At 49.2% G+C, this 20440-nt stretch overlaps 1 protein-coding gene across 3 annotated transcripts in view; it reads right to left on the reverse strand.

Moving 5' to 3' along the window:
- Window positions 1-20440, reverse strand: part of Lrig1 (leucine-rich repeats and immunoglobulin-like domains 1) — a 100497-nt gene that overhangs the window by 5725 nt on the left and 74332 nt on the right. For 2 of the 3 annotated variants that reach the window (NM_001427801.1, XM_063286082.1), the window contains 8 exons: window positions 19033-19176; window positions 17658-17801; window positions 15631-15774; window positions 13400-13480; window positions 9857-9928; window positions 8975-9046; window positions 5520-5683; window positions 879-1199 (listed from right to left, as the gene is read on the reverse strand). In NM_001427801.1, coding sequence (NP_001414730.1) covers window positions 879-1199; window positions 5520-5683; window positions 8975-9046; window positions 9857-9928; window positions 13400-13480; window positions 15631-15774; window positions 17658-17801; window positions 19033-19176 — 1142 coding nt within the window. Of the gene's footprint in view, window positions 1-878; window positions 1200-5519; window positions 5684-8859; window positions 9047-9856; window positions 9929-13399; window positions 13481-15630; window positions 15775-17657; window positions 17802-19032; window positions 19177-20440 lie in introns of those variants that run through there. The other variant, XM_039108763.2, reaches the window with a different exon arrangement.

The following is a 20440-nucleotide window of genomic DNA, read 5'->3' on the forward strand; positions in this document are numbered from 1 at the left end:
CAGACTATGTCTGAGCTACCATGGTAGAGCGTCTAACAGCTACCTCAGTCTCCAACAAACACTCTGGCCTCTTTTAGGCCAGCCCTGCTGTGGTGAAGAGTGTTTTGTGGTGGTGTACACAGCGGAGAACATGGAGGCAGTGCTTCAGGCCCACCCACAAGCTCATCAGCTGCTATGGAAGACCTAGCCATTCATGCTGTCCTCACCACTAACATACCACATCAATCAGTAGTCCAGAAGCAAGTCCCCCGGTGGGCAGGGCTGGCTTCTGAGTAAGAGAACCTTGTTACAACCTCCCTACACACTGAACTGTGGAGCCAGGGGCTCAACCCACACCTGTTCTCCATAGCCTCTAAGTAGTGACTCTCAACCTGTGGGTCAGGAGCCCTTTTGGCAAACCTCTGTCTTCAAAAGTATTTACATCGTGAGTCATAGCAACTGCAAAGTTACAGTTACGAAGTAGCAAAGAAAACAGTTCTATGGTTGGAAGTCCACCACAACATGAGGATCTGTGGAGGGGTGGAGCATTAGGAAGGTTGAGGACCACTGTTCTAGAGGGAGTGGGGCCTGCACTTGTTAAGGTCAGAAGCTCGCTCAGGACCCAGGGATGCTTGGAGTCTGGAGACCACATGTCTTGGTTTATGGAAGACAATGGACAGACAGAAATACGAAGCTTAACTCCACAATGCCACGCAACATGACTGGACTTTAAAATCTTCCACCCAAACCAATGCCTCAATCTGTAAAACTTGGTCTGGGACAAACCCAAGGAATGGTACAAAGAAATGCACCGCACAGCAGCGTGTGCCTGCACCAGTGACAGAGAACAATTAAGAGTGTAGTCTGTGCTTTAGGAGCAGCGGACGCCATCTCCTTACCATTCACAGTGAGCCTGGCTTTGTGTGAGTATGTGGAGCCGAAGTGGTTTGTGATGACACACTGGTAGCGGCCCTCGTGTCCAAACGTGACGTGACGGAGGTGCAGGATGGTGGTGTACTCCATCACTTCGCCGTCCTGGGCACGGACATGTGCGAAGTTCTCCATGTCTGCATTGGTCAAGACCTCATTGTCCTTCTTCCAGGCAAAGGTCATGGGTGAGCTGCTGCTGCTGGCTGCTGAGCATGTGAAACGGATGTCCTTGCCCACCACAGCCATGGTCGTCTCAGGCTGAGTGATGATCTGTGGCTTTGGAAAGTCATCTAAGGAGAGAACCAAGTGTAAGACACCCTGCGGACAACTCTGCAGACACCAGCCACTGTTGAAGCCGACGAGGAACTGGGTCACTTGCCAGCACAGTCAGATCCACCAGACATGGGGATACCAGCGCCGAGGCTTTCTGGCCTCACCGCCTCCTCCGTTAGAAACAAACCCATAGCTACAAAACTCAGCAAACCAGCCTAGTGAACAGCTATAGGGTTAAACAGTGGTGCTTGACCATTGACCACCTGTGCTAAACCCACGGCTGATCAGGCGTCCAACCCAGTCCTAGCACTCAGGCAGCAGGAGAGGCAACTCTTAAAGGCCACAGTTAAAGAAGACACCAGTGATAAGAATTAAAATCTACAAAAGATTCCTGAGAATCTAGAAGGGCACATGGGGCACAGAGCTGTGCAAACACTCAGGGAGGGCTGGAAGGGTTTCTAATTTCTTTCCTATGACCAGGCTTGGGAGCTGCACAAACAGAAAATGGTGGCAAAACCCAGCACCTACAGGGATCTGGGTAAAGGAGGGAGACTCGGTAAGGACATATCTGTCTAGATGTTAGCTAATTACTAAAATAACCAAGCCGAGACCCAAGGCATTGTGCAGAGCAGGCTTTACCGCACAAGCCCAGGGGGCAGCCCTGAACAGATACTAAACCGCACCTACCGGTCTAGAAGGGTGGGGTGCAGAGAGCCTGGTCCCCACACTGGATGCACTGTTTGTTTGATTTTTTTGTTGTTGTTAAGTAGGAAATATACAGGTAAGAAAATGGCGGTTTTGTACAGTCAGGGAACTAAGGAAACCATATATAGCAATTATAGGCCACGGATACCTTAACAAATTTTAAAAATATAGTTCTAGAGTAGAAGAAGTGAAATTTAAAAAAAGTCACTTAGAGGAAGGAGTCTGGCAGCAGAACTGAGCTGGTGCAGAGTCTGAAATAGGTCGATGAAGACTGTCTCCTCCAAGAAACAGAAGAGGAAGGAAGAGGAGAAGGAGAGGAAAACGGAATCGACAGTGGAGGCCTGTGCCATGGCATCAAGAGGCTTGGCGCCATGACAGTGAAGGAAGTCAGTTTTCAGAGAGATGGCCGAGCATAGTTAATGTGATGAGAAAGGTGCATCCTGAGGTCGGTAAACTACAAATAGTGTGAATTGGAGAGCTCCATTACGGTGAACCATGATCAACTATCAAATGCCAAAGCAGATCAGGGTCAACTTGTTATATTAGATCCCCTAAAGCACAAGCAGGTGACTTCTTCTCATCAAACACCAGGGAGGCATATCCAGGCCTTATGCAGAAAAATCCTCATGTCCAGAAAAAAGAGAGTAATTTAGACATTTCCAGATTTAAAAATTAAAAAAAGGCATCTGCAGTAGGAGAACTTCTTGCTTCCAGACCTAAACTGCACACATTCAAGGGGGCCTTTTAGACTAAGTGCATGCAGCAAAGCCAAACAAACAAACCCAGACGTCATAAAGAGAGTGAGGTAGGTTTAAAGGCCAGTCAGCCTAGCGCAGCTGGTTAAGCCCCAGTTCCAAGCGCAGACTTCCTGTCTCAAACCAAACAAAACACAAGGTAGTGAGGTCCTGAAGGTGACATCCGAGATTGACCTCTGCCCTCCACACACATGCACACAAAATAAAATTCTACAAAAACAAAACTCCAAAACCACCAACAGCAAAAACCCAGACTGTATCAACACGGTTGTGGAACAGAAAACCATTACAGTAACTTGAGCAGCATGGCCACACATGGCACTTCAGTTTCTATCATACTCAACTGCATCTCTATTTATAGGTAAGGGTAACTTTTTTATACTACAAGCTATAAAAATAAGACTGAAAGAAACAACAGGAATACTAAGGAAATGGGGATCGAGAAGTGAGAGCCGCGTGGTTGTGGTCATGAAGACGTGATCAGGATGGTGGTCACTCCAGTCTAATCTCAAGTCAGCACAAGGTCAGAATCTGACTGTCCTCTAGTACAGAAACTGACAGATGATGGGGCATTTTGTAGAGAAAGGACAAGAAAGCCATAATAATAATGTTTGACTTTCATTGCCAGCTTTTCAACAAACTGTACACATGATTAGAGTCTAATATCTAGAATATAAAAAGGCATTTGCAGCTAAGGAGCAGAAAGACCAGATGTGCACAAACTGCTTGAATGGCTAGTTTTCCAGAGAGATGCGTTCATCCAGTAAGTACACGCAGGTCTCCTCCACTGCACCTAAGCTGCCATGGAGACCCATGTCACTATGGAAATCAGAATCCCCATACACTGTCGATGGGCGTGCGGACTCATGAAGCACTTTGAGAGAACAGTTAACAGATTCAGAAATTCTATTCTAGCTATAAACCGAAGAAAACATAAAAACTCCAGCACCATCAAAAAAGAACTGAGGACTCTGTTACAACTTGCCAGGAGAAGCAAGCTATCCTGTTGTGTAGCCCTGTTTATGTCAACTGTCTAGAACAAACAGATCCAAGGTACATCTGGACTGCTACCTTCAAAGGATCTGGGAATAGAGAGTTTGGACTTGGAGCAGCGGCAGGTTAATAACATGGGGGTAAAGGTTCAAGAAGGTAAATTTTTATACTATGTAAATTATATTTCCTCTTAAAAATAGCTTTATTCAGCTAGAGTCCTCCCATGTAAAGTATACAATGGAGAGCTTTTTTAATATATTCACAAGTAGTTGGAATCAGCTGCACAATCAATCTTAACCATTTTTTATCATCTCAGAGAAGACTGTCCTCTCCCTCTATTTATTTAGCTCTCCCTCTATTTCATCCCCACTGCTCACCAGTCCAATTGAACTGGTGACATATGTTTCCAACCTCTATAGCTTCCCTTACTCTAGGCATTTCATGAAACTTCTTTCACTTGGCTGATGATTGTCACAATTCATCCATGATGTGAGACAGACAGACAGACTGACTGACCTAATGTCCTTTGCATAGCCATGTGCCTACTGCCTATGCATAGGTGTCTGGGCCGCTCCAGCTTGGGCTGTTCTGAGAAACACTCTGAGCACTGGGACAGAGCTGCTCCCATCCCTTGGATGGATCACAGGGTGGGCCCAGGAGCTCACACTGTCTACACAGCAACGCTCTCTGTGCAGCACAAAAGTGCTGGACTGCTCCACCTCATCTTTTCTTGTCCTCACCTAGCCTCATGCTAACTTCCTAGAAAGGGTAAGGTGGCTTCTGTTTCGTGCAAACAGAAGACTGCCCTCCACCGGACAGAGGGAGGAAGCCACAGACTACTTAACTTCAGAATGCCCAAGCAAGTTAATGGCTGTGGAGTCAATTAGCACTGGCTGCAAAAGTGTGGCCTGCTCTTGTGTGACGAGGGTGTTGTCCGCACAACCCTGCTTCCACCCAGGGAGCCAACCACTGAGAGTCAGCAAGCCTGCTTTGGGAACTAAGGTGCTGGGAGGTAGAGGATGCTTGCCTCACCTCTAACAGGCATAATTCAAAAAAGGTTGAACGAGTGGCTTGGGACATCCAAGCTGCTGGGTGGGTCATAACTAGCATTGTTCAGGAAGAGATCCTGAAGGGAACCACTGACAAGAGGCCAAAGGGCCACTGACAAGAGGACCTCCATCCCCACTGCTGCTCAAAGCAACCCAGACAGATCTCAACAGTCTTCTCATTCTTGAATCCCATCTCCTTGGCTACAAGGCTATGCTAGTTCTGTCATAGCTAGCCTATGTGTGTGTTTTAGCTGTTCAGCGTTCTCTCTGTGTGTAACTAAACTTGGGTCCTGACCACCTTTGGTCAAAAAGACGGTTAAATCTATGTTCCAACAATGTGGAGGAAAAAGACTCTTACCAGTGCACATTTTAGTGGTTTGGACAAATAGCAAAAGTGCAAGTCAACATCGAGGAATTATTTTTACCACAGTGGCTGTTCTCCTGAGACCCATTCTTCCTGTGCTTAACCTCTCATTCTTAGAGCTGGAAAGAAACACACATTGAAATCCTATCCTCACATACTCATTCACAGCCAAACCTGGGCCCCAGGACCCTTCTGAAAAGATCAGAACTATCTCACTGTACAAATCATTTAGATTTGTAGCTAAACCTATTCCCTTATAATTGAATACATGTACTCCAAGAAGCACAGAATGAGGCACTGTACAGAAAATACGTGTGGTTTCCGTGGGAAATAAACTGCACCCAGCAGCTGATCTGTAACCATGGACTACATTAAGTAGGGTCACAGGAATGAGTCTCAGAATGAGAGGTTCTTCCTGGCCTCTTTGCCCTTCATCGAAAAGAAAAACAAAAACCTCAAGGATAATCTTACCACACACAAAGCTGTCCGGCAGCACTGAGAAAATGCTCTGGCCCTTCAGTGACTCTGGATGGGCACAGGTGGCTGTCACAAAGGCCTGTAGCATCCGACTCACTAGCCATGGGGGCAGCCACTTGAGCTGACAGTCACACAGAAAGCTCTCACTGCTGATGTAGCTGAAAGAGAAGTAAGAGGTGGACAGTTAACAGACCGTAAAGGAGGGTTCTTTGTAAACCATCACAGCCAGTCAGCTTAGAAGGCAGGACAAGTTTCAAAGGGAATGCTTTTCTCCAGTGACCAGGAACAGCTCATGCACCCTTCCTGCAGACTTGATTGGAGTATGAATTCCAATGTAGAACCCAAGATGCTACCTGTCAAACTAGCCCCCAAGAGCTATTGAGAATGCTGGTCTGGAGACAATTGGAACAGCAGCACCCATGTCTTCAGGGGGTCAAAGCTCCTGTCACCCTGGGGATGCCTTCTAACCTGCTGTGACCTTGGATACATCCTGTGTGAAGGACGCTACCCACAGCTGGCTCTCCACATTCTGGACAGTTATGTGAGCAGCCAAACAGAAGCAGACTTTTCCTAAATTCTGCAGCAAGTCCCAAGAAATCTTTTCCTACGTGGCTGTTCTAAACTTCTAAACTGGAGTGTCAGCTATGCCTTCCTCTTGCCTGTGTCTGCCTTCACACCAGCATCACTGAGGAGGGTAGCAGAATCCGGCCCCACCTCTGACATAGTGCTTAGGAGTTACCTGCTGCGGCCCGGCAGGCATGACAATGTTCAACTTTGGTTTTTGAGACTCCAACCAAAACAGAACATTTTCATTTTCCAGCAACTGAGGTTATACTTCTAAACAGAACTCAAAATGGCCACCCTAGTGGACATTCCTTCTTGGGTAGTGACCCAACATCTAGCTGCCTTGCTTCAAAAAGACCTGGAGCCTTGAGTTAGCTCCTGACACTAGAGATATCGAAGGGCAAGAACAAGAAAGGAAAGGTGTGGGCTCCCCATCCTGAACTGCCTGTGGTGTGTATGAGGTGGCAAAGGGAGCACACGGGTATTTACAAATTCCTAGCACGTCTTCCTCCCAAACCAGCAAACGAACCAGCTTTCTGTTTCCCTCTCTGATTTCTAATGAACAGTGAAGGTGTCAGACTGGTGAGTGGCAGGAGAGATGAACACTAACCCATGCTGACAACACAAAGTCAAACCTCTCCTCCCTTCTCATCACCTGCAGCCTCTCAAATCACGTTAGGAAATACTGTTCCAAAGACCCAACTAATCTATCTCAGAGCACGGACGCAGGGATGCTGGCCCCTCTGAGACAGCAGTACCACAGGAGGTACTGCACTCTCTTTGTATGGGTGGGGAGTATCCAACTGAGCTATCTGAGGGCTGTCCTGTTGAAGAGCTACTGTAGTGGCAGAAGGCTATAGACCCTGCCCATGAGAGAGTGAGTGATTTATACAGCACACAAGGACGCAAGTGTCACAGCCATGAGTGCTGTGTGGTGGCAGGCTGGCTGTGTCAGGCCAGGTCAAGGGCCAGAAAGAACTTTCCACTGTCAGGTCCACTCCCCCACCTCCTCATCAAAAGGACACTTGTGGGTGGTAGTGCACAACAGACAGGAAGAGGCGTAGAGAACAAGGCCAGGGCATTGCTGGGAGACGTGACAGGCATATATTTAAATTTTAGCCATAGGAGCAAGCTGGGAGAACTAAATCTCACCTCACCCTTTGGTCAGACATATGTAAAAAGAATCAGGCTTTGCACCTCATTCAGTGTACATACTGGGTTTAGTGCTAAGGTCTTTAGCACTGAGAAAGAGGCCAGGCTGGACACTGTAAAACCACAGGACCCAGAACCGGGAAGGCTCTCTTAAATGAGGAGTGCAGGTGCAAAGAACACAGGAACGAGCGAATGGAGCCAGACGCCAGCGAGAGCACTCGTTCCCGGCCAGCCATGGGACCCCATAGTCAGAAGCAAAGGCAGGCCACTTGGACTGTGAGCTGCCTAGGCTCTGTAGACTTCAGTCTTCAAGCTCCTCTGGCACCACTGATAAGCAGTGTTCTCCATGGCTCACGCCTCCAACCAACCCAGGTCTTCACTGGCTTACACTGTGCATTCTCATGATTCCAGATCAAAGTGTGCTTCTAATCATTGCTTGTGGAAATTTACCCAAGAACTAAGGGCACGGAATAACCTGTGAGATCTGATGGAGAAGAAAATAATGAAGCGAAGTGAACCTCTTTCTCCCATCAAAAGACTGGGCCCAGGACCAGTCATGGTTTGAGAACATACAGCAGTTAAGGGGAGACCACGCAAGAGACCCAGGCTGAGCCTCCAGAATGAGGCCACAGATACCCTGCCACTGTCCAAAAACACCTTCAGAAAACCCCTCGCCAGTAAAAAATAAAGCTAAAAGATCAAAACGAGTTCCCTTAAAAAGGCGGCGATCCACTTTATAGGTGAAGGTGCAGAACAGCAGACTCTGGCCTGCAGGCCCACTGTCTGTCTGTTGGTGTGGATTTAGCACACACAGCTGCACCCATTTGTCTGTGTGTTATCGCTGCTGTCGGCTGTAATAACACATTCGGGTAGTTATGACCCAGCCCTTGTGACCCAAAAAGTCCGAAACACTTACTGTGTCAGCATTTCAGAGAGTTTGCCCCCACCCACCTACACATCCCTCCAGAGCTAAGTCCTGTCTCTCACACACACACACACACACACACACACACACACACACACCCAGAGCTAAGTCCCATCATACACACACACACATACACACACACATCCCTCCAGAGCTAAGTCCCATCACACACACACACACACACACACACACACACACACACCCCTCCAGAGCTAAGTCCCATCACACACACACACCCCTCTAGAGCTAAGTCCCATCACACACACACACACACACACACACACACACACACACATCCCTCCAGAGCTAAGTCCCATCACACACACACACACACCCCTCCAGAGCTAAGTCCCATCACTCACACACACACACACACACACACACACACACACACACACCCCTCCAGAGCTAAGTCCCATCACACACACACACACAGACACACACACACCCCTCCAGAGCTAAGTCCCATCACACACACACACACAGACACACACACACCCCTCCAGAGCTAAGTCCCATCACACACACACACACACACACACACACACCCAGAGCTAAGTCCCATCACACACACACACACACACACACCTCCAGAGCTAAGTCCCATCACACACACACACACACACACACACACACACACACACATATCCCTCCAGAGCTAAGTCCCATCAGGCCTTTAAAGACAACTCGTACCTAAGCTATAAACGATCAGAGCTGTTACAGAAAGCGAGCACAATGCAATCACGGGTCTTGCTTATCCTCAAGTCTCCACTCACACCAGTAAGGCCACAGGTTCCCGGGTACTCACAGCTCTTTAAGGTTCTTCATCTTTGCAAAGGCATCAAACTGGATAGACCTGATTGCATTCTCTCCAAGGTTCCTGAAACAGAGCACAGTAATTCGGGCATAGGAACTGTGGGCACTTGTCAAGTGTGTGGCCAAGTGAGGACACTCGGGGATTTTTCAGGCCAGGCCTGGTTCACAGATGACCTACAGGTGCTAGCCATACCCCATGTGCCAGATCCACTGGGAGAGCCTCTCCATTCTCGTGTTGATGCAAGCACACGGAATGGCTTGGGACCAAGCCAACCATAAGAGCAGCTTTGATGTTAGGTAGAAAGCTGGGAAGAAATCTACCCAGCAGAATAAAGCTTACCTTCATTCAAAGAATAAAACTAAAAGCCAGGTACTAGAAGCATCCATCCACTCCCAACTGCAGTGTAGACATCTCAGGACTAGTGTCCCCTAATCAGGGCCAAAGTCCCATAGGCAAGCACCCCAGTAGAAAAGCTCCCAGCATGCACTAGGAATAGGGAGCTGTTAAAGGGGGAAGGGTGTTGCTTGGTTTTGCTAGAATAAAGTGTCCTTATGAAAGTGGCAAGAGCTCAGGGACCCTTGAAGGAGTCTGATGCACAGTAACGCAGCCCAACAGGTGGGAGGAAGGTGTTTGTTCAAATACCAATCGCATTCATTGGGAGCCCAGCAGCAGACTGTATGCTCTGTGCATGTTCCTAGCACAGGCAAAAGAAAGGCCAAAGTTGAAGCTGACTTATAATGAGAAGGAAGCAGATGGTGTTTCCAAACAACCTGATTCTCAGTTTACAAAGACATGATTAGATTGCTAGCAGACTTCCCCAGCAGCCATGTTTAGCAGGTCTGTGTGTTAGGCAGGGTCTGGCAGGATACTTACAGGTGTTCCAGGTTTTCCAGCCCCGAGAATGCTCTCTTAGCCACAGATTTGATCTTGTTTCCAAACAGAGTTCTGTAGTTTCCAAATGTCCAGGCCCAGGGTGGGTAGGTAGGTAGGTAGGTAGGAAGGACCAAGGAGCATTAGGGAAAGAAAGCACACAATCAGGCAGAGCTCCCTGACAAATGTCTGGAAAAGGCAGGTGCAATGCAGACCTGTAAGGGAATTACAGGCCTGAAGTGCACAGGCCGTCCCCACCCTGAAATGAAATACTTCTAGCTCTATTACGATTTTACGGTGATACCAGGCTAAAATTGCTTGTTCCACCCAGGCTCAAGAGAGCCCTTGTAGTGTCAGGCGGAAGTCACCATGGCCAGCCCATACTTTTTATCCTGGGACCACCCAAGGGGGAGGGGAGTTTGTTAAAGTAGTGGCCTTGCAGGAAAAATAGGCTGGTTACTGTTTTAGTGAGAAACATGGTCAGAAGGCAGTGTAAACTCAGGCTAAGATGTGCCATCCACTTCTACGCACTGCACTGTTGGCATAAAGGGTCCCACTGACCAGAAGAGAGCAGGAAGAGGGCATCCTTCGAGAAAGCCCCTTAGCACTTTGCATCTGCCATGTGCTGCAGTGGCCAGGATGCAGCTGACCCCTCAGGGCCTGGAGAAGAGGCCCTGCACTGAGGCTTCTTGAGCAAGAGCCCAGAATTTACTTGTAGTAGAGAAGTTCACTAAGTCCCAAGTAGCTGGAGCATCATGGTCACCTCTTCAGGGAACTGAAGTCTGTATCTTTAGGCTTTCAAGCACTGGAAGGACTGCTGCCCTTCTACTCCTGGCCTTAGCACTGGGTATTCAGTTAAGATACTCTCTGGCAAGAGTGCTTCTTTTACTGGGTATGGAGCTCAGAGCTCCCACCCAAGGGAGACCCTAGAGTGTGCCCGACAACTAGATACAAAGTTCCTTCCTTTGTTATTGAAGACTGATGAGGTGCACCAAAGGTATACACTGACTCAGCACAAGAACATGTCTGCTGAAGGCACCGGGGAGTGACTCCTGTCAGCCTGCCCCTTCAATGTTAATGTCTTCCAGGATTTTCTAACAGGCGGTTACGCAGGCTGGATGCCTGGGAAATGTCAGAATCAGCAAGTCCAGGCAGCAGTGTACAAGTGGACAGAGGAAGCTTCTAAACAAAGCTGGTCTGACTCACCTTTTCCCAAGAGAGGAATTTGTTGTTGAGCATCCTAACAAGAACCAGGGCTAAGACCAGGACTAGAGGCTATCTTCCACCTACATCACACTGAGACCCATGAGGAAAGACAAGCACCAGCCTGCTGGCGAAAACTAATGGAGGTGATGCCTGTGGACCCAAAGCTGTGCCATGGCCTGGCCATCACCCACCATGTGCCTTTTAAACTTTTTTTTTTTTTTTTAAACTTTTTTTTTTTTTTTTTTTTTTTTTTTTTTTTTTTTTTGGAGCTGGGGACCGAACCCAGGGCCTTGCGCTTGCTAGGCAAGTGCTCTACCACTGAGCTAAATCCCCAACACCATGTGCCTTTTATACTAACTGTCACAGCTCTGAAGGGACAGGGCAGAAATAAGCTGACCTACAAGGAGTGCAACCCCATGGCTCCTCCAGTGCGAGGAACAGAGATGCCAATTCCACCTGCTCCCAAGGGTGCTGCCAGAGCACACCATGAGGCTTCCTAAGTCCTGTTCCATTACAGACTCCTGCCCCGGGGTCCCTGCAGTCAGTTCAGCCGTTAGGCAAAACCTACTGTTTTGTAGGGTGAAGGGCAAAACAGGCCATTGACTAACTATCTTCTCTCTTTCGCAAGCAATCTGGGTGGACAAGAAAACAATCTCATCCTGAAAGCACTTCCACAACTCACAATCTGGAATTCTGTCTTTAAATAAACCAAATGCCAGAAGCCCGGTGGCCATGTTCACTTTGGCTCCTTAGCCACAAAACTAGCAGCAAATAACAGCTCACGGGGCACTGAACCCCAGTGTGTCTGCAGTCTGCCAGCTCCTGCACTTACTCAGATCCCACAGCCAGGGCACCATGTGCTCCGGGATCTAGTAAAAACAAACCGAGCTGTTTAGTGAAATCTCCCATAAACGGGATCTAGGGAAAGCTGTGCCTTATTTCATCCATTAAATATTAGTCACGTTGACCTCTTCTACAGTGAGGGCAGGCTGTTATTTCTAATGGTGACAACAGCAATAAAACAAATTCTCAAATTCTCAATTACACAGTGCCAGTCATTCTGCTGATAGGCTCAAACAGGCCCTGACCTCCTCTCAGCACACATCTGGGGGTGTTGTGGGGTGGAGACTCAAGCTAACAGATGCTGATGGCTCCCTAGACTGGAAGGGTGCTCTAGGGAAACGGTGGCTAGCCTGACCTCTCTGTTAAGGACTCGGATCAGGCAGTGATCTCAGATGTCACTTCTTAAACCCTCCTACACATCTGGCCAGCCCGGCCAAGGGCTCTCAAAAGTCATCTCAGTGGTTGCTGAAGCAACCACAAAGGCACCATGGTGTGTACAGGGTGGGGAACGTGTCATGGCAGGCCTGGTATTCATGTCCTTAGAAGGAGCCATGGCATGGACAAGCCTCTCTTACAATGTGGAGTGCCCATCCAAGCAGGAAGCCAAGGTCCCACTTCTGTATTCTCTACATAACTCCCTCCACGTGTGACCTACCCAGAACGCCCTCTTCCCCTCCTGATCAGAGTGGACTGGGGTGGGGGCAGGGCTGTGGTGCCGTACTGCTTCTCCCACTCGAGGTTCTCACTAAGTCCTTCTGTGAGGTCCAGAAATGCCCCCTCCCTCACAAGCTGGCCATGGCAGGCCCCTAGCATCAGAACTCCAGAGCATTCTGCAACTTGGGGAAGGGAAGGGACAAGTATACCAGTTCCACATCCAGGTGTATAAATCCTGCCAGGTCCTGAGCTAAGTCCCTTCACTCGTCTCTCGAGCTCTAAAGGTTGTATAATGGGACCTGCTCTCAAGAGATCAGCAGGTACCACACACCCCTGCACACAGACACATGTCTACTACAGCAGTGGGCAAATTCTATTAAGACAGGACAAAGGCTCTTCAAACTGAATTTGAAGGAGCTATTACTAGTGCTCTTGATGATGGCGACTTCTACTTGAGATTTTAATTAACCACAAAAGACTGACAAGAGCCTCAGAACTATCAAGTTATTAAAATAATTTCACATATCTCTAGAAATCAAGGAAGGCAGCAACACTCCTCTGTCCAGAAGACAAAACATATAGGTGTTTCAGACGGGCTGTGAACAGGACCAAGCCCAGCAGCTCTAAGGACCACCACACACTGACAGCATGAAGACTGTGGCAGTAGTAGCCCATGAGCCACTGCAGGCTCCTCACCCTGGTCCTTAGCCTCTTCTCTGCACACAGCAGAAGGCCTGCTGCTGTCCTCTGTGGGCTCAGGACGAAGAGACTCAGGGGAGCTGCAAGAGTGGCAGCCCTGGATCCCGAGCTTGCAGAACTGCACACTCAGTGTGAAATACTCACAGTTTGCTGAGGTTGTCGAGCCCCATAAAGGCACCGCTGGTGTCTTCAATTGTTCCTGAGATCTCATTATGGTCCAGTTCCCTAAGAAGAAGGCACAAGGCAAGTTCACCCTCTATCTTGAGCTCTGGCTTTGCTCTTCTCCATGAAAGGAGACCAGCCCCATACCCAGGCTTCCACTAGGAGATCCAAAGCACCCAGGTGCACCCCAGAGGGCCCAGCATCATGCATGCCATGAGAACATCCCTTTTCTATTTTGTATACTGTGCAATGTGACCTTCCTTCTGCTGCTTCCAACAAAGCCAGCACACCCACCAACCAATCTGGCTGCCTTCAGGGACAGAAACAGTAGAGACAGCACCAGAAGAAGCCAGGTATGCACACACACCTCCCTTAAGTAGACCTCTGGCCCAAAAGATTCTTAACAGTTCCTGTCTACTCTTGTATTATCCACAGCCCTCTCTCAGGGTTCAGTCAGGACACTGTGGAAGGCACGTGGAAGAAAGGGGTGGCACTGAATTAGCTCGGCCCTGATGTTCCTCCAGGCTAGCCTGTAAGCCTCCGGCCTGCGCCCTGCTCCTCATGAGGCTTATGTAGCACTGGACACTGAGCCAGAGCACACATCTGGGTGCTGAGTCAACCTTGTGACCCACTTGCCAGGACAGGAAAAACAAGGCCAACCACTCAGCCCCTGGCTGTTTGGATAAGGTCAGTGCTTCAGCTTCCTTCCTGAGCTTTCAAGGGCCAGCCATGGTGCCCAGCCACACACACCTGGCAGCCAGACCCCTCCTCTCACATTTGCTCTTCCCAATTTTTCACAGAGCCATGGTCACTGCACATCCCTTTTCTGAGTCCTTGCAGACATGGTCAAGAACAGAAAGGGATGCAGCTCTTGGCTCTGGGAAAAGCTGGAAAGCCAACTGGGAATGGAGCGGGGAGCCAAGCACACACTGCTTCTCTGACCTTCACTTTCCAGCGTGGAGCTAAGAGAGAATGTGTTTCAGTGAGTCCCACCCTGTCATCTTTAGACTGAGTACAGCAGAGACCCAGACTGCAGCTTGTGTGCCTGTCTTCCTGCTCCAGGCCGTGCCTGCCAAATCCTCCCTCCTTCTGGCCACCTCAGCTTGAATGTCTCTGGCCTTTCTGTTCGGGCCTCACAAGGGCTCACAGACTGACCTCGGCTCGAACAGCTTGCTTGGCATTAGCTCCCAACAGTGACTCACACCTGCAGCCCGCTCTGCCAGGTGCAAGTGCAGAGGCCTCCCTCCAGGCACAGTGACAGGCTTGCTGCCCCAGCAGAAAACCAGGCTGGAGAAGGAAGCGATGGAAGCTGCTACCACTCTCTGTGGAAGACCGTGTGCCCTCCTGGGGATTTTGAGCTGAAGGCAGCTAAGAGACTGCCTAGCGTTTACAAGTGAAAAGTTCTATGAAAAGTCCCAGAAAAGCACTCTTAGCAACTTCTAGCAGCCTCACCCAACGGAACGGTTCAAAGGACGTGACATGCTCACTTTCTCTTTGTTACCCCACTCCCTAATGAGGAGGACACAGGACCCCTCATGTCTATCTCTCTTGATACCAGATCCCCTAAAGAGTTTCAAATAAAGAGCAGGAGAGTAGCCATGGAACTGACTTAAAGAAAACAATATATGGGATTTAAAAAAGAGAACTTGCCTACCATACACAAGGCTCTGGATTTGATCTACAGAAACATTAGAAAAAAATTCTCAAAACTTATATCCAGGCCTGGAGGCTCACATACCTGTAATCCTAGCACTTGAGGCAGGAAGATGGCCACAAGTTCAAGGCCAGCCTCAGCATATGAGCTTTAGGCTAGCCTGGGCTAGAGACCCTGGTCTTTAAAAGCAAATGAACAAAACCACTGGAGAGGAGACAGGCAGGACTGTCTAAATGTTGCTGCAGATTCCCTGGGTAGGCAAGCTTTTCCAGGCCCACGCCCCATCTTGCTAAGTGTACTGAGAATTATTGATAACAACAGCGTAGTTTTTAAGAGTCCTCATCCTGCTATAAGCACCGCTGGGAAAGAAAGGAGGTTTCTGCAAGCGGTTGTTTTAGGTGGATGATATGAAGTTCTAGTCCTTGTTCTGGTAGCAGGCCAGCTTACAGTCTAGTTCTGACTAGAAGCCAGCAAGAGGGAATCTCAACAAAGCAAGTGCTGTCTGCTCTCCCACTTGAGGACCCCTTCACACTGTCACCCTCAGAAGCACAATCCTTACAAGACCCGCAGACTCTTGAGTCCCTTGAAGGCGCCTTCAGCAATGTGGCTGATAGCATTGTGGCTGAGACGCAGGATACTGAGGCCGCTCAACTCTGCTAGACTCTCCTCATCCAGCCGCGTGAGGTTGTTGAAGGACAGAATCCTAAGGAAGAGAGGAAGACAAATGTCACCACCGAGCTACATGGGTGCCCTATTCTCTCTTGTCTTGAGCAACCACGCCACAACTGGCCTGACCTTCCTGGAGACGGGATTCTGAAGCATGTCCACAGGAATCCTGTTCTCAGAAGCGCACCAGGGGCTAGACAATTATGCAAGCCATGAAAACAGTACCACGAAGCTGAGGACTAATGCCCACACGCACTGTACAAACCTGTCATACAACCCAAATCCCAAGGCTCCAGGCCCTCCCCCGCCTGTCTTGGTTTAGGCAATGAAGGGCCTATCTTGGTGGAGACTGATACGAACAGAATCTGGAAGAGCTCTGCACTGAGCAAGTGACCCACAGCTACGCTCATTGTATCGGCCAGCAGAGGGCACCCTGCACCACTGCCTGGGACAGCCATACCAGGGGACAATCCTGTCACCAGAGGCCTGGGCTGTGATTCCCACACCCCTCAACAGGGATCATGGGCCAAAGCACAGCTTTTGCTAGGAGCAAACCCCTTCCCAGCATGGCACGGGTGCGCACTGCACTGGGTCGGTTATGTAACGTTAGTTATCTATGGTTACAAATGTTAAGTCTGGACCGGTACAAAAAGAAGAAAAACAATGAAGTGAACTGAAGATTAATGCAGTTTTAGAGGTGACAGTGAACTTATTCTGCCCCTATTAAGAGAAATGTGTCATAGTGCCTGTCAGGTGCAAAGACCTAGCAGGAGACCGAAATTCCCTCCTCACCTGCAATTAAAGATTTAGCTTAAAGGAAGGGCAAGAACGTCTGCAGAGCAGTCCTATACCTGGCTCTGAGGTTTTCTAATATGGAGCAAACTGCTAGAACTAGTCTGGTATAGGCACGCGAACCTTCCCTTCCTCTAAATGGCACGAGAGACAGTGTCATGCAGAAAGGGGAGCAAGGAACTCGAGGATCTGCCTGGGAGTTTTACCTCTCCCTGCAGCCCTAACTCGAGGGGCTCACACCTTTCTTGTGTGTTCCAGAACACTGTCCTTACTTGGGAACTAGACTGAACACCTTCAAGGCCTCTCCCTTCCCTCCAAATCCTAGCCCCCAGCAAAAACCACGAGTCAGGGGCCAGTCAAAGCCATGGGCAGCAGTCGACAGGAGCACCTCTAGGTAGTAAGAAGCTAGACTCAAAGAATGAACACCAACGCAGAATCTAAGAGGAATGAATACGAAGCAAGGGGCAGGACTGTGGCCTTTCACAAAAGACAGGGATGGCTAAAGTAAGAACTCCAGGTAATAACAGACACACTGAGGGCGATAGCAGAGTAGAGAGGACCAGAGGAAAGCAGGCAGTGTTAGTGTGCCTGCTATGTGTGAGGGGACGCCCAGGCCGTTCAGGCCACGTCCTCCCCACCGTGGAAGTCTGTCACTACCCTTCTCAGAAGCCAGGGCACAACCTGGGAGTCCTGTCTAAGGGACCCTGCATCTCCATTTCTGCCATCAGGCACTGGGGGGCAAACAGGAAGGAAGGACCCTAGTGTCCTGAGAAACCGTCTCTTGGAGCTCCCAAGGCTGAGCAATCCTCCCACCACCAGCAGGCCACCATCTTTTGGCTTCGCTGTCCTACTCAAATGTGACTTTTTCAGTCAAGAGATAACAGGGAATGACTGTCACTCATAAGTGTTGTAAAGCCAACATCTAGGCATCTCTTCCCTGCACACCCTCTCCTTCATTTCCAGCTCCAAGCCTAAGACCCCGTGGGCAAGAGATGCCATGGGCCTCCTTTCCTGAGTAGACTGCCAGCCCTTCTGCCTCTGGGCTGCCGCCTTATTTGGACCCTGTGGGGTGAGCTGGACTCTAGAGGCTTCCTAAGATATTGTCACTGACCACTGCCCCAGACTTACAACTCGTGTAGCTTTTGACAGAAGCTCCAGCCGTCACGCTGAATTCGAGAGATGGAGTTGTTGCTGAGGTGCAGCTGGTGCAGGGCTGTGAGGCCGTAGAGGGAGCCACTGTTCACTTCCACCAGGCTGTTGTACTCCAGGTGCCTACGGAGACACAAGAGGAGGACACTGACATTCCCCACTGCACGGACAGCACACAGGAGCCATCCATCAGGTGTGGTGGCCGGACAGAGAAGGTCACAGGACAGAGAGGAGGAGGCACATTTGTTTACATTCAGTATTAAAGAGGAAATTTAAGCATTCAGAACTTGCTTTTGTCCACCTGACTTTCTCCTACTGCTCAAAGCATCAATGCTTAGTATACTTTTAAAATCCTATGGAAAATACCAACCCCTCATTTGGACGCACGTACTCAATGTAAAAAGCAAGTGGCAGATAACAGTTTTGTTCTGCGAACTCTGATCTGGACTTCAGATTCCCAAATGAACACAGGAAGCCGGCCCTGAGCTAATCAAATGTGACTTTTTCAGTCAAGAGATAACAGGGAATGACTGTCACTCATAAGTGTTGTAAAGCCAACAGGAGTTGGGACCTGCAAGGAGCCATAGCAGGTGTACAGGTTGTAATATAATTTGCACGGGAAATGGAGTAAAGGAAGTGACCGGCTGGACCACTAATGAACACAGGTAAGGGCAGTGGTACAGTTGTGTTCACTTGAAAAGAGACCCTGGCAAACCAGAAAACCAAAGATGGTTAGAAATGACTGCCTCATGGAAAACAAATTGGGGAAGGGTGCGTGGTGCACCCGCCTCCTCTTTTCTTCCTGACGATGCAGATTCATTACTTTCCGTTTAAACAGTTGCCGAGGTTTAAGATCCAAGGATCAGTAACTGCCCCTCTGCTGTTCTTGTCACTTTTCTGGCAGCAGGCAGCTCTACACACATCTGGCTGGAAACCCCCTTGATAAAAGTTGCACATCTGCACCCCGTGTCTTGATTAGCTCACAAGGCGGGAATAAATCTCCCAAGAAGAACTATGCATTTTGGCCCACCTGCACATCAAGAAAGACTATCGGCCCAGCATGAGGAAAGACGGGACTTCCGATAAGGTGTGGGAGTGGAGAGGATGTGGGGAGGGAGCCACTCTGCAGTCTTAGGTTTGTGGAGGAAGTGGGGGTGGAGAGCAGGCCCAGCAGACTAGTGCAATCCAACTCTTCCCACTTCCTTAGCTGACCACGTGTCCGTTAAAACCCCTTCTGCCTCGCAAGGAAAACAACCTAGGTTTTAGTTCATTTTGCAGAAAGAGGCAGAGTCCAGGGGCTACCAGCCATTCCCACGCTCGTGTCTTCCCAGAGCCCAGGAGGGTGCCCACTCACAGCACGTGCATCTTAGACAGCCCCCAGAAGGCGCCATCCGTCAGCTTGCTCAGGTTGTTCCGCTGAAGCTTCAGCACCTCTAAGCTATCGAGCCCCTGGAACGTGAGGCCCTCAATCAATCGAATCCGATTCCGATTCAGGTCCCTATGGAGAGGAAGCCATCAGGTCAGAACATCCCCTGTGCACATCTAGCTTGCACAGTTCCACGTCAATGGTGAAACCATGGAGGAGGTACACCTCAGCTGGCACACTAGCACAGTCAACAGCAATGGTGACACCCTAGAAGTACAGTGAATGCTGCATAGCTAGCTCCGTAGGACCCCAGGACTGTGGGAACGTAAGCACCCCCAGTCCTCTCTCAGAACAGCCACCATTCATGATTCTAGAGCAGGCCCTGGGCATGACTCAGAGGTACATTCCTTAGCTAGGGTGTCTCTTAGCTCAGCGACAGAAATCCATACCAGATGCTTCAACCTATGAAAATCCTAACCACTGGGTACCTTCAGCAAAACTTACACTCTGTGCAATGGGAAGAAGTGACAGCCTGTGGAGAAGTAGGGGGTGCAGCAGACAGACACTTGGCACCCAGTCCTAGCAGAATAACCTTAGTTGACCAATAGATATCAGGAATCTGGGTCAGCTGGATCCCATTAGCAACTCTGGGGGAAGGTGGGAGAACACTGCACTAATTAGAAAGCCCTTGGTTTTTCCCCAAATATTTCTGCAATGTCTCATGACTCTGCTTCACACACAGCCTCTTCAGCTTCTTAGACTGAAAAGAGCAAAGCCAAGCTCTTGCACCCAGGAGAAGTGAAGACAGGACACACTCCTGAGGACAGGACATACTCCACCCTGTGCCAGCCTGACCTGCAACTGCTTCATTCTGTTTAAACCAAATTTTGAATTTCAGCTTATTTTCCTGAAATATACTCTTCTGCTAAAAGGAAGACACGAGGAAACAAAGAGTTGAAGAACCTTTTACTGCCTGAGGAGTTTTGGTTACTATATGGTGTCTAGCACCCTGTGCCATTTTAGCTACCTGGAAAGAGACAAGAATAAGTCCTTTTATACAAAACCAAACCAGTTAAACTTCTAAAGTTTAGGAAATGCAGAGTTGGCTGCCTCTGGTTGGGTTAACTTCAACCAAACTACCCCAGAAGGATCAGATACCTTCCCGTCTAAGCTACAGACCGCCTCAGTGCCTTAAACACTGCTAAAACCTGAGACTAGAAAGCAGCCGAGGTAAGGGTGGTGGTGCAAGCCTGTGATCCCAGCACTTGGGAGGCTGAGGCAGGAGGATCAAGAGTTCACGGGGATGGAGGGGTGGGGTTGGGGGGGGGGGGTGGGACATCAATAGTGAGGCAGGAACTGCCTTTCAGAAGCACAGTGTCCGGGAGGACAAACATCC

The sequence above is a fragment of the Rattus norvegicus genome, chromosome 4 (assembly GCF_036323735.1).
Source record: "Rattus norvegicus strain BN/NHsdMcwi chromosome 4, GRCr8, whole genome shotgun sequence".
Taxonomy (NCBI): domain Eukaryota; kingdom Metazoa; phylum Chordata; class Mammalia; order Rodentia; family Muridae; genus Rattus; species Rattus norvegicus.